General features: G+C 34.7%; 1 protein-coding gene and 1 pseudogene across 2 annotated transcripts in view; one reads left to right on the top strand and one right to left on the bottom strand.

Moving 5' to 3' along the window:
- LOC145247434 (heterogeneous nuclear ribonucleoprotein Q-like) overlaps positions 1–15,273 on the bottom strand; it is a 110,286-nt gene that overhangs the window by 50,759 nt on the left and 44,254 nt on the right. For both annotated transcript variants that reach the window (XM_080109198.1, XM_080109197.1), the window contains exon 2: positions 11,603–11,783. In XM_080109198.1, the coding sequence (XP_079965324.1) occupies positions 11,603–11,783 (181 nt within the window). The remainder of the gene's footprint in view (positions 1–11,602; positions 11,784–15,273) is intronic.
- On the top strand, positions 4,808–4,938 carry LOC145247690 (U2 spliceosomal RNA; annotated as a pseudogene).

Here is a 15,273-nt window from a genome sequence, read left to right as displayed (position 1 = left end):
GTAGACTAAAAATTGACAGAGTTATTGCATAGGGAAATGTACACACACACACAGACAGACAGACACATTCACTTTTATAGATATAGCCTCCTAGATTTTAAGCCCTTCCCTTTCAACCCCTTTCTCAATACATTTCTTTACTATGATTTAAATGAAAAATTTTGTATAAAATAAAAACTATTGAAAAGTTGGTTTCATAAGAAATAAAATCTGGCCTGAAAATGCTGCTTCTCTAAAGGAGTTATGTAGCCAATTATGTTTGGCTGAATAAATATGCTATAATTATGCTTGGCTCGTCATTGAGCACTTTTTGATAAACACCAGAGTTTTAGTGGATTTATACCTAGGAAACGATACAATCATACATATACATATATATCTCCACAATTATATAAATGCAACTTTGTGTGTATAAGTTCATTCCTTATAGACTCTGAAACGGCCGAACAGATTTTTAAAATTTACAAAACTTTAGTGTATAAGTTTGGGAGTGATCTTAAGTTTTGTCTCAGAATACCCCCTGATAATTACTGATAATTGAAATCGTTATTTTAATTTATCATCGGTAAAGCTATTTTTCCCATGTTGTTGCTTAGCAACAATGATAGAACAATGGGCCTTGAAAATTCTACTGTGGGTAAGTTGATAGTTTTTTGGGGTTTTTTTTCCCCAAGGATGTGGCCTGTAGGCTCAAACACTGCACGTAAATTTCTTAATGTTTTTTCTTTCGTTAACTGGAAAGAAGTTTACATAAAATCTATAAATATAAAGCGAAAATGTATGTATGTGTGTGTGTGTGTGTTTGCCTTTTCTGTATGTCTACAAAAGGCTTTTTTCAGAGAAGCTGTTGGTCGGTTCACAACTTTTTATATCACATAGAAATCGTAATATCTCACAGTTAACAACGAAGATTGCTTGTCTATTTAATTTGCTCGATTTTGGGAAGATAAATATTCAACATTTGTTGCTTGCCACATGTGGGTTAGTCCTTTTCCTATAACATGGGGGGGGGGGGGGAAGCGTTCAGCAGTAAATACTATCCCGCAGTCAAATTTGACCTCATTAACTCATTAAAACGGGCACCTGCCAAATCCAAGTAATTAAATAAATTCAAACGTGCTTCCGTTAGCATCTCACGGTGGGGGCAATGGTTAACGTCGCATGTTTTTTTTTTTTCACACTTTAATTTACAACTTTGCCTCAACGGTTCGGGTTCGATCCTCATACTTTTTTTTTTAATCCCCACCCCCGGAGTTTCCACACACACACCTCCAAACACCCGGGTAACGCCGGGTACCCCTCACTAGTCTATATATATAAAAGCGAAAATGTATGTATGTATGTGTGTATATTTGTGTGTCTGCTAAAAACTTTCGACAGACGTGACGATAATTCAAACTCGGTATCATATCGAAGCCCCATCCTTCGCTTGAAAAATATCGAAAAATTGGCCAAAAACGTTCATTTTTTTCACCCCAAAATCAACAATTTTCGACGGGGGTGGGATGGGGGGTGTCAACAAAAACTGTCTTATCGTGACGACGTGCGGATCTACGCATGCGGCAGATGACGTCATGACCTGATTTATTTAATATAGTTGAAAAACTGAGCAAATTTCATGCACGTCGCGTTAGGTCAGTTGATTAGTGAGTTGGTTCGTTATCTAAACGTTTTGGGTTCGAATCGTGGTGTGAGATGTCTTTTTTTTGATTTTTTAAATTTAAATATTGAACCAGTGTTATTTAAGCCATTTTTCACGTAACGTTTGTTTTTCTGTTTTTCTTTTTACTTTGCTTATCCACCCCCAACCGCACACCCAGGTACCCACCGATTTTTTTAATTTTAATATCGAAACAGGCTTATTTAAGCCATTTTTCACGTGTTCGTTTTTCTGTTTTCATCGTTCGTTTGCCTTACGTTAGTTTTTTTTTGTGTTTTTTCCCGATGTTTTGATTACCCCACCCAACCGCTTAATTAAAACGTTTTTTTTTTTTGTACTTCGCTTATAACAAACAAACCTACGTCGTCGTCGTAACGATCGACGACTTCCGGGCGCGCACCTGTCAATTTGGTTCTTACTTAAATAAATTCAAACATCGTTCACTAACTCATTCTGGCTGCCCAATTTTATTTTCAAACTTCACCTTAGGGCTTCGGCAAAAAAGTCGACTCCTTCCTGTAGAAAATTGCCCGGTTGAGAGCGAAGGAATTAATATTTTTAGCCAATTTTTCGATATTTGTTGTCCGAAGGGTTCAGCTTCAAAACGATACCAATCTTGTAACAATCTGTTACCTCTGTCGAAAGTTTTAAGCAGACATACATACATTTAAACAGACAGGTAAGATTTATATTATAGACTAGCATGGGTGCCCGAGAGTTTGTAAGTGTGTGTATTGGGGGGGGGGGGGGATCCAAACCCTATGTTAAACTTCTTTTAAAAAATTGGACCCTCCCCCCAGAAAAAAACCCCAGCAAACATGATGTAAAAAGAAGAAAAAGTAAAATAAAAAAAAAAAACTTGTTTAAAAAATCAGGAAAAAAATAAAATAAAATAAAATAAAATAAAGTTTTGGTAGGTAGGTAGGTAGGATCAAACCCGGAACATTGAGGCGAACTTAACTTACTTTTCCTTCGTGGGCAAGCGGTAACTTAAAACAATTTCAATTAAACGTTTATAAACGCACAAGTGGCAGGTGTGCAGCGAATTTAATTAGGTCAAAGGAAATTAAGTTCTGCACTTAATTTTAACTGTGGGATAGTTCTTTTGGGTTTGTTTTTACCCAACTTTGTCTGGTTTTGTTTCCCAACGTGTTGGGGAAAACCAGTTCCCTCTTTATTAGGGGGAGTGTCCAAATGAAAGCAATTGTCTGATATGACGTTTTTCACCGACATTGATCAAATGTCCATTGCTTTCTAGACGCTCCCGGCGCGTAGGCCGAGAACTGCGCCTTAGTTTCACATCAGTTTCGCTTTTATACGAAAAGGCCCAAGCAACATGCCAGAAACCGAAATAGCAATAATTTTGTAAAAGTCGACGTAAATAAATCTAACCGCGACGCGCGTTCACAATTCATACATATTATGATCTACATGGTATATAAAAAGTTCTAAGCAATAGTACCCCCCCCCCCGCCGGGCATACAAAGACTCGCTCGTTTTGTTTATATATATATATATATATATATATATTTATATATATATATATATATATATATATATATATATATATATATATATATGATAGATAGATATAGATGGTCAGGACAAAATACATAGTATTAATGTTAACTTATGTTTTTATACATATACACAATTAGTGCTTAGTTTAGCTAAACTTTCAAATTCATTTTTATTCCTACTCATGTATTAATGTTTCCATTAGCCCATGTCCAGCCTTCACTCAAACATAGGTTCAGCTGACTATTATTTCCTATTTTATTGTTTTGTATAGGATAACACACCTCTATTTTGTTTGGTGAGTGTGTCAGTGGAGCATATTTTAACACTTAGAGTACATTTTTTTTTAAATATATAATTTTATGTATTGTTATTCCATGAAGACGCTATTCTGTGGATACAGTCGTTTGCCATTTCACTTCAATTTATTATCTATTTATAGGTATATGAAACATGGAAAATTCTATGTACCTTAATTGCAATATATTTTCAGAACTTACTAACTACTCGCATATTGAATACTAAGTAAATACTGAAAATTGATAAAACATAGCCGTATAACATTTTATGTGGACACATGAATTAATATACCTATAAATGATCTGATGAATTTCTTCTGGCATAAATATGATTTACGAATGGTAATAGACTTACCTCCCCTCCCCTAATTTTAAAATTGGTTTTGGAATTTGATCCATGCAAGAGTCAAAACACTCCATTTTATAGTTTTGGTCGTAGCAAGGATTTTCAACATCTAAATTGTACTTCGAAAGGAGTTTCTTTAAAATACACTTTTTTTCCTGAACTTTCAGAATTTGAAAATTTATTGTGGAAGAAAAATTATCTGTAGGATAAGAAATAAAGTTTGAGAATCATTTTCGCAATGTTCTCATCAATGTAACCTGATCTTCTCCAGGTGTATCTTTTTGAGCTATGAAATCTTGGGAATCTGTATGGAATTTTGAACGGAATCCTTTATTCATGCTCTCGTTCCATCAGCCATGACTGGGTAGAAGTCCTGAGTAATTTGCAATTATATTTTCAGTGTCACCCGCACTGAGGTTTGGTTTGGCTGTTTTTGTTTTACGGCATATCAACCTTTTTCAGGTTATTTAATACCGAATCTAGTTATTTTGAGGAACGATTTTTAATGAGGTATATTTGTTTTTTAAGTCGGATTCTATTTAACCTATAGTTGGGACCCTAACATGTACTACCACTCCGGGTCAGAGTAGACCTGGGAGCAATGGCAATTAAAGGGTGGCTCCACACTCCAAGGCCCGCAAGCTGGGACCTCACCATCGGATATAGTTTTAGATCATATCCAAGACCACCCGCACTAAGGATCAAACCATCAACCTCCAGAAGAATGTAATTCGCAACCAAATTTTACCAAGTACTACTTTGCCACGGGTCCTTGCAGATAATTTCAGGAGCCTTAAACCTATTTTATTTTTAGATTTTTATCTTACTATATTCATATTTTACTATTCATTACTATACATATTTATATGCATTAAGATTAAAAAAAAAACATACAGAAAAATGTTTATGATGTACGTACTCATCACAATGAAAATTTCATATTTGAAAAATCAAATTCTATGAGGTAGCAAAAACAGGGTTTTGATATTCTTGGCCTTTTGGTCAAGATCAAAGTGTAGTATCTGTTCTTCAGATGCTGCACTTCCATGTCTGGTTCTCTTTCGGTGGAGGAGAAATCCTTCACGACTGAGACAATTTTAATTTTTGTACCTTTTCTCCACGTTAAAAAAACGACCCTGGTGTCTAACTCTGTCCCGTGAGGAGGCATAGTAAATAGGTACTAAATAAAATAAAGGGAGATAACTACATTCAAACTACCGAGATCAAACTCAATCTTGTAATGCCTACCATATACTATTAAACTGTACAAATAAAACGATTGTGTGCGCGCGCACACACACACACACACACACACACACACACACACACACACACACACACACACACACACACACACACACACACACACACACACACAACCTACTTGATCAATTTTTGGAATATAACATTTTCTTTTTGCTCCATGACAGGTACATCAAAAATTTTTCTGTATTTTTTTTTTTTTTTTTTGTAAATTAGGTTGAATTATGTATAAGAACCATTATTTTTCTTTTATATTTTTAAAGGGGTTGGGAAAAAGAAAAAAATAAAGAACTTATTTTTTGGCAAGTATTTTTTTTTTTTAAAGGTCAACCTTTCGATTCCATACTTTTACAACTCAAAGTTGAGATCAAAACCATTTTATTTTTATTTCAAATAATACCACAAGAATTATTTCAGATGCCTCAGACTGACAGGCCCAGATTGCCAAAGTGACATGAATCGGTTTGAAATAACAGAGATTGCTCAAATAGAGAATAAGAGACAGCAAGAACTTGTGTCTCGTGCTAGTAGGCATAAACAGTTAAAATTATGTTAATATAAGAAAAAGAAAAAGTTGTTTAGAGTATTTATTATAAACTAGTGAGGGTACATAGGAAATTCTATTAATTTTATTGATTTGCATGTAAAATACTTTCTAGAATTCATCAATGAGCATGGCGAGAGCATGTTTTTTTTATTTTTATTTATAAAGAAACGCACACATTAATTGGTTAATCATGTCAAATTATCACCCTTTAATCACTGACAAAGTTGTCTCCCTTTAAATATTTAAATTTACATATATCAAGTCTAAATAAGAACGCAGAAAAAAATTAACTTATAAATACGCAGAAAAAAATGAAATTAGAATAAATAAAATATTGAATATTCTACATTATAAGTTTAAATAATAATGATAGATTTTAAAAACAAAATAAAATTAATTCCAGATTATTTTAATTTCTGTGAAACCAGTAACATCTACAACAGTCCCATATGCATGGCTGAATGAAAGTCAAGAAAGGACAATTTTCCCGAAATAATACAGACTTCTATCTGACCATGCTTACGGGGTGGGAAGAACTGATCAGTTTCAACTAAAAAAATTGAAAATTTAGAAAGATTGAGTGAGAATAGAGGGAAAGAGACAGGAAGTAATTCTTTAATGAACAAAAACCGTCTTACTTCCTCCATGAATTGTTTGAAGTTTGACCTTTTATGGCCAAATTAACATTTTCAATTTTCAGACAAAACTTAACAGTAAAGAAAGGCAAGACAAGGAAGAGAGAAAAACAGAAAAATAAAAAAGATAAAGAAAAAAAACATACACAAAAAAAAAACAGCCAAATAGTGATGAAAAAAAAAATAAGGAGGTAAGGCTCTAGCAATCTGGCTAAAAACAATGTTTGATCTTATTAATAAAAACTGATTTCACTCAAAAAGGTGCAAAACTCATATGGGACACAGAGTGCGAAGATTAGCAATTTAAGCAGAAATACACTTTTTCTGGATAAAAAAACAACAAAAAAACAAAACTCACAATTCCAACCCTGCATCACACTTATTCAATCTATAGGGAAGGCTATTACTGATATGCATAGTTGTCATTCAGGTGAAAAAGAAAGTGAAGTAACAAGCAAAAAATTTACTAATTTTCAGAGTAGTTTCTGAGAAAAAGTGGAACGGACAGACTAAAAAAAATCTATATATATAAAAGCCAAACGTCTGTGTGTATGTATGTATGTTTGTTTGTAACGCTAAAACTTTTGAAAGACGGAACCAAACTTGACAAATTTGGTATCATATTGAAGCCCCATCACCCGGATGACAAATATCGAAATTTCACGTCAAACGGACCACTAGAAGTAGGTCAACTGATCAGTTATCTTCGAGGGGGGGGCCCCAAAAAAACCTGTCATTATCTATATATATAAAAGACAAATGTTTGTTTGTAACGCTAAAACTTGAGATGAAAGATTCCTCTCCCCTAAGAATAAAACATATGTTCAATATCTGCTTTTGTTTTTTCATTGTTTATACGGTCCCGAGCAACGCCGGGTAGCCCTGCTAGTCTATATATAAAAGGCAAAAGCGGAGTGCGCATTTTTGTATGTCCAGCAAAGGCATTTGGGGAGGGTGAGTTTTCTGGTGGTGGTGGGGGGTTTACTATTTCTCAGAACTGTTTATATACCCACTAGATCATAATATCTACAATTTGCAAAGGGACGTCGTGTCTAGATTTATTTTGACCGACTTTTATAAAATTTGCGTTATTCCATTGTTGCGTGTTTGTTCACTTTTTAGTATAAATAAAATGAAACTGATGACATGAAGGCAATTCCTCGGCTTCCCTGCAGGGGACGTCCAGAAAGCAAAACAGCTTTGATCAATGCAGTGAAAACCGTCATATCAGACAATTGCTATTCATTTGGACACTCCCATTTTTTATGGGGAGCCGGTTTCCCCCCCAACAACTTAGGGAAACAAAACAGAACCAAAAAAAAAAAAAACTTCCTTGCAGCCAAAGTTAAGTTTCATTTCACTATGGCATGATGTTTGACCTCATTAAATTTACACATCTGTCACATAAATTTTTAATCGCTTAATTTCAACCGTTCTCACATCTCTGCCTTCTTAGCGTTGTGGTAACGTGTCAGACTTATTTTTCCGCTTTCGCCTTAAGGATTCAGGTTCAAGCCTACCTGCCTACCAAAACTTTTTTTCTTTCTTTTACACCTACAAACACCCGGGCAACCTCGCTAGTCTATATATATAAAACGCAAAAGTAGTGCGCAATTTTGTATATCCAGCAAAGGCTTTTTTTGCCGGGTCTCTTCGTTTACTATTTTTTTAGAACTTTTTATATACACCCTATATTGTAATATCTACGATTTGCAAACGCACGTTGCATCTAGATTTATTTACATCGACTTTTACAAAAAATCTTGCTGTTTCATCTCATCTCATGTTTGTTTGGCTTTTTCATATAAAAGCGAAACTAATCCAGAAGCGGAGGCATATTTCCCGGCTTTTGTGCCAGGAACGTCCAGAAAGCAATGAGGTTTGATCGATGTGTAGGAAACCCCTTATATCACACAATTACTATTCATTTGGACACTCCCCTTTTTATGGGAAGCTGGCTTTTGCCCCCAACATCTTGGGGAAACAAAACCAAAAAACTGCCTCGCAGTAAAAGTTACATGTGGGATTTCATTCCTTCAATGGTGTGATGTTTGACCTCATTAAATTCACGCAACTGTCACTTAAGTTTTTAATCGTTAAATTCAAACGCTTTTCAGTTACTCTCCCGTCCTGGCCAAGCGGTAAGATGCCAGTTCTTTTTTCCCCTTTTCCACCTTCGCGTCAAGGCTTTGTGTTTGATCCTAGCTACCTACCAAAACTTTTTTTCCCACTTTTACACACCTCCAAACACACGGGCAACCCCGCTAGTATATATATCTATAAATATAAAAGCGAAAATGTATGCATGTGTGTGTGTTTGCTTTTTCTGTATGTCTACAAAAGGCTTTTTTCAGAGAAGCGGTCGGTCGGTTCACAACTTATTAAAACTTTTTATATCACATAGAAATCGTAATATCTCAGAGTTAACAACGGAGCTCGCCTGTCTATTTAATTTGCTCGACTTCGGGAAGCTAAATATTCAACATTTGTCGCTCGCTGCATGTGGGTTAGTCTTTTTCCTAACATCTTGGGAAAATAAAAATAAAAAAAAGCATTCCTGCAGTAAATGAAATACTACCCCGCAGTCAAACTTGACCTCATTAAGTCATTAAAACGTGCACCTGCCAAATCCAAGTAATTAAATAAATTCAAACATGTTTCCGTTAGCATCTCGCGGTGGCCCAATGGTTAAAACCGTTGCACTGCTTTTTTTCACACTTTAATTTCCAACTTTGCCTCAAGGGTTCAGGTTCGATCCTCATACTTACCTACCAAAACATTTTTTTTTATTTTAACCCCCCCCCCCGTTTTGATTTACCCAAAACCACACACACCTCCAAACACCCGGGCAACGCGGGGTACCCCTCGCTAGTATATATATAAAAAACAAAATGTATGTGCATATGTGTGTGTATGTGCGTGTCTCACAAAAACTTTCGACACACGCAATTGATCCTGATCAGATTGGTATCGTTTGGAAGCTTGATGTTTTGGATAACAAATCGAAAAATTGGCCAAAAACATTCATTCCTTCACCCACAACTGGGCAGTTTTGTACAAGGAGGGGGTCGCTTTTTTGCTGACATTTTTGCAAAGTCATCATACGTGTTTTCAATGATTACCTTAATTTGAACAGCAGCAAAGTCGTAGGTCATCGTGGCCGCGCAGATTAAGCGGTTTCCCTTTTTTTCACCTTTTCCTTCTTTGTGTTACAGGTTTCAGCCTGCCTACTCTTTTTTTTTTTTTTTTTTTTATTTCGAGGCTTACATAATGGGATTTTTTTCCTTTTAAAACAAAAACTGAATTATTTTAATGTTGGTTTAAATTTTTTTTACACCTTTCTCCATCCAGGCAGCGTCTATTTTTTTCTTTTCTGATTGTACTATACAACCTCTCTACATCCGGGCAATGCCGGGTACCCTCGCTAGTATAATATAAATCGGTGGTTCTCACCCAATCGAAAAGAGGGGGATGACTTTTGAAAATATTGGCGAAAAACGCCGCTGCACAGTGAGTTATAGAATAATTATTAGTATGTTGCAAAGAGGTTATAGACTGAAATTACATGCTATTATAGGTGAAAAAATGTTTTTATATCGTTATAAGTCGAATTGTTTGTATTAATACTAACTCACACATTATTACTTATGTGAGATTAGATTTTAAATTTATAAACAAAAAAAAAAACGTTAGGTAAACTGTTTGCTTAAATGGTTAGATATTTTTAATTTTCCAATACTAAACATTTGTAAGTGTTGATATACTTTATCTCAATAATCTCGTTTACAATATCAACAGATTCTTTGTAAGTATTTCTTTTCCGATATTTAAGTATTATAAATTAACGTTTTAATTGGGGGAAAAACATGATTGAATATTCGTATAATTTTGGATTCATCGAACTACTGTTCTCATCTTGAGTGTCATTTTCACAATGTTTCGGTTGATGTAACATCCAACCTTCTTCAGGTGTATCTTGTGAATTACTAAGGATCTCTATTGGATGAAACAAGAGCATGCTACTCTAGTGAAGTAAATAAAGGGTTCTGTTCGAATTCTGTCCAAATTCCCAAGTTTGACAGAAACGTTCCCGAGTTCGACAAGATACACTTGAAAAAGATCGGAGCAGAGATTACATCGTTCAAAACGTGAAAATGAAACTCAAGATGAGAATGGTAGTCCAATGAATCCAAATATGAATAATCAATCCTCATCTCAAAAATTCAGAAACAATGTTTGAATATGATAAAAATTCTTTGATTTATATTTTTTGTTCAACTTTAGATTCACGTCATTATTTAATTGTAGATAAATTTCTAAAAAGAAAATGCGTTGATGGCAACACCAATTGTATAACTTCACAAGAGAAAAAAAAAAAAACAAAAAACAAAAAAAAACAAAGTTCATCAATTTTTATAGTGATGATTGCTTGAAATGTAATTTCACTGATGATACACACATTTCTTCTCCAACTTATATTGTGTGCAGTCAATGAAGCAATGATTTGAAGTTAGGGGAAAAAATATTTCACTACTAACACCAACCTAGCTTTCAAGCCAAACTTTATTTTATTGCAAACTAACCTGGTTGCTCGGGTGTTTGAAGTTGTGTTGAGTTGAGCAGAGAAAAAAAAAAAAAAAAGTGGTAGTAGGCAGACAGGCGTACCGCGAAAAAAAAAAAAAAAAAAGTGACGTCTTTACCGTTGCGTCCATCGTCAAACCGGAAGTGGCGAAGGTTTAAATTAAGGCTAGTCAATCGAAAAGAGGGGAGGACTTGAAAATATTGGCGAAAAAAAGCGACCCCTCCTTGTAGAAAAGTGCCCAGTTGAGGGTGAAGGAATTAACGTTTTACATTTAAACAGACAGGTGTGATTTATATTATAGATGAAAAAAGGTTTTGATTTTTTGCCATGAAAATTTAAAGAGCTCAATGGTGTGTCACTACATACCTATTTACTTGCCTCCTGACCAGGGCAGAGTTAGACGCAAGGTCAGTTTTAAATGTCGGGAAAATCCAGCTCTACAAAAAGGGGAACTCTGGATAGCAACAAAAATAAAATTGCCTCAATCTAGAAGGATTTCTCCTACACTGATCGAGGTCAGAAAAGGCGAAGTGTAGTATCAGAACAGATACTACACTTTGATCCTAGCCAAAAACGCCAAGATAACTTTCGGTGTGCCACTATGTAAAAACGCTTGGAAACCACTGATATAAGTTAACCCCTTAAACAAAAAGAATTTTATTACGAGTCCGTGTTATATCAAGGAAGAACGGGGAATCTATGTATAATTTAATTTTCCAGGTTGTTGAATGGCAAGCTTTGAAATAACTTACCAGTTTTATAAATTTTAATGAGTTCATCAGCTACTTTCTTATCAATGCCATGGTCTATTAATTTTTGATAATCTTCTGTGTGGCCATTTTCCATGACATCATTGGAGCCCCCTAATTCTTCATCAGCAAGGAGCTGATCTTCCATAGTGGGGTCCATTTCTTCCTGTCCGTTTTCCGCCATCTGAAAGGAGAAAAGAACAGTTCAATGAAATAAAAAAAAGAAGAAGCTAAATCATATGCGCAAACGAAATTAAGGTGCTTGTTTATATCGATCTTTTAAACCAATGCATTTTAGGTGACGACATTAAGTACTTACATGTCATGGTAAAATTAGTATGAATTTTTAAAATTATGAAAACGATCCAATAGAAAATTACAAGTAAATATAAAATTTATCGAATCATTATTTGTGGAAGAGTTGTGCTACAAATTCTGCATGACAAACAAGGGAGGTAACCCTTGACATTAATTGACCAATTAAGGATCTGCTATTTTTAAAAACCAACGCAATTGTAGATGATTTTTCTTCTTTGTTGTTAAAAATACATTTAGCAAATCTACTGGATTATTATTCATAATTTTTTAAATTTATACTAATTCTGCCATGACACACGATAAATACAAATGTAATGTTTTTACCTGAAATGCATTGGATAAACAAGCGCTGAAATTAATAATTTAATTTCAAGCATTCATTTCACATCCAAATAGATTTAGATACTACTATCTATCTCACATTGCCTGGGATTTTCTTTCGTTTAATTTTAAAGTATTTTCTCGCTCCACCTTGCAAATGAAGATTTTGATTTAATATGTTTAAAGTTAACTTCTATAATTATTTGCTGTTGCCTCAAAAGAAAAAAAAATAGTGAATACTAACATCTACAAAGATATCCTGTTTGAAGCTTTATAGGATTTATTTTGCTGCGTAATAATTAGGGCTGTAACAAGAGAATATTCTTATCATTGTTTTGACTCGAGTATATATCCGACACAGACAGTTAACGAGAACCACATCACTATCTAAAAACATATAAGATACTAGACTACCTGTGACTCGTTGGGTCAGAATGTTATATTAGCTATAGAATTAACGTACGAGTGTGACACTTGTGATGCAAAGAAAATAGTTTTTTTGTGGCATAACAGAAACATTTCTATGAAAGTATATTAAAATAAAAAAAAGAATAGAGATAGATTTCTATGAGTTGTTCTGTTTATAATTGTTTAATTTTGAAAAAAATAAAAACAAAAAAAAAAAGAACTTGCAACCACTGAATTATAAATAGTTTGCCATACTTATGGGTAAATGTGCACTGAATAGATACCATAATACTTAAAGTTAAATTCAAATATTGATATATCTTAATTTAAACACGAATAAAAAACAAAACAAAAAAAAACAATAACAAAAAAAAACAATTGAGACGCTGAAAACGTACACAGTAAAACAATACATTTTATTGTTGAGTTGATTATTTATTTAAGTACGCATGCGCAACTGGAAGTCGTAAACCGGATGTTGGGTTACAACCCCCGTTACAAGGTCATTTGAGTTTTATAATCGTATAGATTAACTGATATACACTCGAGAGTCAAAATAATGAAAAGAATATTCTCTAGTCATAGCCGTAGTAATAATGTAGCTCATGATAGGAAACCTCTATTAAGTGTTGAACAGAGTGCAGTCTCGATACTGAGACTAAAGTGTTTTCCAGTAACAAAGATGGCGGCCAAGAATCAAATGTGGTCTGTGATGTAGTTAACGGCGAACTAATTGAATCTAAAATTCAACAATTTTTATAGTAACTTTGGAAGATTTTCATTGGTTGGTTAGCACAGCCGGTGGTTATAAAAACGATTGTCAAAGTCATTGGTGTCATACCCCCCCCCATTACTTGCGGCTTCGGCTGCAGGGAGACAGGGTAGAAGTACTCGTCAAGGATCCGTTCTTGACACTCAGCCAGACAGGTGAGGGGCCGGGAACCGGCCCAGCACCTGTCGGACTGAGGTACGCCGCCTGGGTAATACCTAGGAGGTCTACCCTCCCAGGCCTTGCCACTGGGCTTTCCGATGGGGTAAGTTTATAGCTTACTGCCTGAGGCGCCCCTACCGGGGAATGTTGACGGGGTTACTCAGGCAATTTTTACAATTGCAGGAGTGCCCCTCCTTTAGGGGAGCCTGCTGGTTTCCCACTTTCCCACCTTGTGCCACATTTTGCTGAGGTGAGCAGCAAATAAATCTCTAACCCCTCCCCCCCATTAGGAGTCCAAAACATTTTACACCCCCCCCTTTTTTATATAATGGAAAAATCCTTTCAGATTCAATTTTGGTTTGACTTGAGAAAAGGAAAGAAAAAAAAATAAATAAATAAAAACAAACAAATGAACAAATAAAAATAAAACAATAAAATAATTGTTTTTTTTGGGGGGGGGGGGATTTGTCTTTATTCTCATTGGTCAAAAAGAATTAATATCTTGGTATAATGTATGCAAAAAGCTATCTTTTTTTTTCTGTAAATCACATGGAGTTTTTTTTTTTGACGCACATAAAAATAGACACTTTTCAAATATATATGTACAAAACACACAAATAGAATCCTATTCAAATACATATATGCACAAAAATTCAAATATACATTTTTATTTTTTATTTTATTTTTTTTAAAACAAAAACTGGAAACATTATGTTAGGTATTAGTTGGTTAATTTGGTTAGTAAGATAGAAATGGTCGCAATTTAACGGCGTGCCCGGGACTCCAGCAATATTATTGAAGTTCAAAAATGCTTCGCGAAAACAGACACCTCCAAATTATGCACTTCACCGCAACGTGTTCCCCAAAAGTAATTTTCAAGAAAAAGAATAAAATTATTTGCTATAATTGTGGACGACCCAACCACAAAAGTTTCCAATGTCGATATAAATGCTCTAAAAATAGACACTTTTAAAATATATATGTACAAACACACAAATAGAATCCTATTCAAATACATATAAACATATGCACAAAAAATTCAAAAATACATTTTTTTTTTTCTTTTCTTAAAAACGAACCATAGCCCTTGAGCCCCTGGAGAGGCATAGGCCATCTACAACTTTTGTAGATGTTTTTGTAGCAAGGAGTTCTTTTTACAGGGTGAAGGTGCTAGCCCCACGCCCAACTTTTCCAGAAGGTACATACAGCGCTTAACCTTCCCAAATGGTCACCCATCTGGTACTGGCCAGGCTCAACGTTGCTTAACTTTGTTACAGTGTTTATATGAAGTAATTTATATCATATTTAATACAACATAATCACATTTATACATTGGTTTCTATTAAATCACTGAAGTTAAGCAACTTGAGCATGGTCAATACTAAATGGTTGACCATTTATGAATTACAGGTGCTGTATGTGCTCTCCACTTATCTCGGCATTGTTTCCAATATCGTGGACTTCTGACCACTAGATTAAAGCAGTGCTGATTCAGAAGAGGTGTGATTGGAGATTGTAACCCTTGCTTCACATGCACAGCTACATTTACAGGGTGTATACATTGTCTCTCAAGACTAAATATGAAAATTGCTAAAACCTAGTCCACAAATTGCTAAAACCTAGTCAACAAATTCCAAAATTTCATCATGACAAGTTTCAAGAAAAAATACACGATTAAACCCGGTTCTCCAACTTC

This window comes from Euprymna scolopes, chromosome 25 (genome assembly GCF_053919585.1).
Source record: "Euprymna scolopes isolate OS-2025 chromosome 25, ASM5391958v1, whole genome shotgun sequence".
In the NCBI taxonomy this organism is placed as follows: Eukaryota; Metazoa; Mollusca; class Cephalopoda; order Sepiida; family Sepiolidae; genus Euprymna; species Euprymna scolopes.
Note: the sequence above shows the minus strand (reverse complement) of the source record. Positions and strands in the feature narration are given on the sequence as shown.